General features: G+C 42.2%; 1 protein-coding gene across 1 annotated transcript in view; it reads right to left on the bottom strand.

Moving 5' to 3' along the window:
• Positions 1–3,099, bottom strand: part of DNAH3 (dynein, axonemal, heavy chain 3) — a 230,099-nt gene that overhangs the window by 93,813 nt on the left and 133,187 nt on the right. The window contains exon 38 of the mRNA XM_006892705.1: positions 214–319. Coding sequence (XP_006892767.1) covers positions 214–319 — 106 coding nt within the window. The remainder of the gene's footprint in view (positions 1–213; positions 320–3,099) is intronic.

Below are 3,099 nucleotides of genomic sequence, written 5' to 3'. Positions count from 1 at the left end.
CCCATCCCATCCCATCCCATCCCATCCCGTCCCATGGAGAAGAAAGTTGGGGAAACGGCTGGTACCAGGAAGCAAAGTAACTGGACAGGCAAGAAAAGCCCCAGTTCTTCTTGTTTCTTGGAACTATGATGATGCAAATGGAGCTGGGAGGCATTTGAAGTGCAGGTTAGTAAGCCAAGGAGGGACAGGGAGGGGGGAACCTGAGGATCTCACCAATTCCTTGTGCTCCTCCGTGAGCCTAGCAGGCAAGGTATCCATGTATGAATCCTTCAGGGGCTTCCAGCCCAGCTGATGGGGCTCCATGTAGATCATCCCACACCTGCCAAGCACAAAGGGGTGAAGCAGGTGAGGGCATCATGGAAAAGTGAGGAGCTTGGATTCCAGGCATAGACCTCCTCATCAGCTCTAAACCAAAAGGAAGGTCCAGTAATGATATAGTTTATAAGAACCAGGTCTTTGAAGTTAAAGACATCATAATTCAAACTCAAACTCAGACTCTATTGAGGCAGGCTTCCTCATTTCTTAGATACAATTTATTAAATTATTAAATTTGAGAATATTCACAGGGATTATACATCAATTTAACAATTTTTACCTGTACAATTCAGTGATACAAAGTACATTCTTCAGGTTGTACAACTACTAACATAAACTCATTGCTGCTAAAGTTCTGATCAAATTTTTGAGGCTATTGCCATCAATTTGACTTCATGATTAGTTTCCTTTACTATCTCTGAATTTCTGTGTTCTTGTCTGTAAAATGAGGAATATAGCAGTATGTGATTCATAATGTAAGACAATTCTAGGGAAGAATTCAGCACCATGCCTCGCACATATTCATCGCTAGTAATTCAATGCTGACTCCGAGTAACAACATGAGACAGATGGTGGCCTAGTGGCAAGAAGCTGCACTGCAATCCCAGAGGTGAGCAGTTCGAATCCACCAGATGCACTGCTGGAGAAGGAGGGACAATCTCCTCCTGTTCCAGTCAGATCCAATTTGATGGTACACACACACACACACAATAATAAAAAAAAAAATATGAGACAGAGTAGAGCTGCCTGCTAGTTTCAGGCATTATAATCTTTACAGAAGCAGACAGTCCTATTTTTCCTCTCTCAAGACTTCTTGCAGGTTCTAATCACTTGTAGGTGAAAGGTTGTGCACCTGATCACTACACCATCAGTGATCCCTTGCCAGAACAAATAAAAGCCTTAATCAATGGTAGTATTTATCATAAACATCCATGTATTACACCAAAGAAACAGCCAAGCCATAAAGTGGAAGGATAATCAAGATTTAGACGTTAGAATGTTTATGTTATACTTTAAGAAAAACAAACATCTGCAAAGGGAAAATGCCAGCAAGGTTCCAGCAAACAGACTCCAGGAATACCTGCACAGAAGATGAGAGCACAACCTCCCCAACTTCAGCAACCACTAGGTTTACATATACTTTAAAAAAAAAACCCACAACTAACCAACCAACCAACCAACCAACAAAAATCAATGTATTGACACAAGCCTTCTATGGAACATACACCTTTGTTTTCTTATTCTTTTACTTGTAGACGATATCCTGTCTATTGTTATTGTTGTTAGGTGCTGTCTAGTCAAGGATGACCCATAGCAACTCTACGCACGACAGATCAACACCCTGTCCTATCCTGTACCATCCTTACAATCTCCACTAATGTTGGGGAAATGTTGGGGAGGAAGGGAGGGCCTCTGGCCAGGACAGATCGCCTAAGCTCCAGATAAATGCAAGCCTCCCAACGGCCTTTAATACGGGGTAGAGAGAGCTCTCCTGTGTTTGGCTATCCCGGCTTGAGAAAGCTCGCTACCTGGGAAGACAGCTGCCACGTCTGCTGAGCTGAGAGTGGTCCATGAGGCTGAGGTTCTCCTAACCAATCCGCCTGTCTCATGTCTGCAAGCCCACCCTATCCTGTCTTCCTGTTTACCTGCTTATATATAAGTGCGTTGCAGTCCTCAATAAAATTGAGCTGGATTGACTCTCTGATCCTCTCCCGGAGTGGTGTGTCTCTATAGTGCTTGACCCTATCAGGGTGTCGCTATTGGTTTCCGGCAAATGGACAGCAACACACTAGGGTCAAGGCCACTGTTGTTGTCACTGTGCCAATCTACCTCCTTGAAGGTATTCCTCTCTTTCATTGACCTTCTACTTTTACCAGCATCATGTCTTTTTCCAAAGACGGGTGCTTCCTAACAATATGTTCAAAGTATACGTGACAAAGTTTCATCATTCTTGCCTCTAAGGTGCACTCTACCTACACTTTCTCCAAGACAGATTTAGTCATTCTTTTAGCAGTCCTTGGCATATTTAACACTCTTCACAAACACCGCCATTCAAGGCATCAATTCTTTTTTTGGTCTTCCTTACTATTGCCCGAATTTCACATACATACAAAGCAACTGAAAAGACGATGATGTTAGCCAAAGAGCTCTGATACTGTAGTCTGTAAGACTGTGCTGTTAACCCAAAGGCTGTGTCTCTCTTGCAGTTCACAGTTCAAATCCAGTAACAGCAATATGGGAAAGAAAGATGAGTAATCTCTCTGTGAGATATGTTGTTATAGATGTCACCAAGTTGATATGACTCATAGCAACCCTATGAACAACAGATCTGAACCATGCCTTATCCTTACAATCTCTGATATGGTAGAATCCGTTGTTAGAGCCATTGTGTTAGTCCATTTAGTTGAGGATCTTCCTCTTTCGCTGACCGATGAAAACTCAATGGAGGGTCAGTTATGACTGGGTTCAGACTCTACAGCAATGAGCTTGAGAGTTTATTTTTTTAGGGAATTAGATTTTTGTGCATCCCATAAGGCAAGGTCTATGTATATAATTGCCACTTATGGTTCAAAAAAAGGAACAAATAACTGACTGAGGGGTATTTTTGGGTTTCCCCCTCTTTTTTTTCCCTTTCTTTTTTGCCACTTTATTGTTTGTCTTCCTTTTGTTTACAAATAACTGATTGTAATGAAGTTTATAGTCCTTGGTTTTAGTCCTAGGTCCATGATCCACCTTGAGTTGGTTTTTGTGTATGGAGTGAGGTGTGGGTCTTGCTTGAGTCTT

The sequence above is a fragment of the Elephantulus edwardii genome, unplaced genomic scaffold (assembly GCF_000299155.1).
Source record: "Elephantulus edwardii isolate Elephantulus edwardi_28Jun2011 unplaced genomic scaffold, EleEdw1.0 scaffold00117, whole genome shotgun sequence".
NCBI classification, from domain to species: Eukaryota; Metazoa; Chordata; class Mammalia; order Macroscelidea; family Macroscelididae; genus Elephantulus; species Elephantulus edwardii.
The sequence above is the reverse complement of the archived record's forward strand: the minus strand, read 5'-3'. Positions and strand labels throughout refer to the sequence as shown.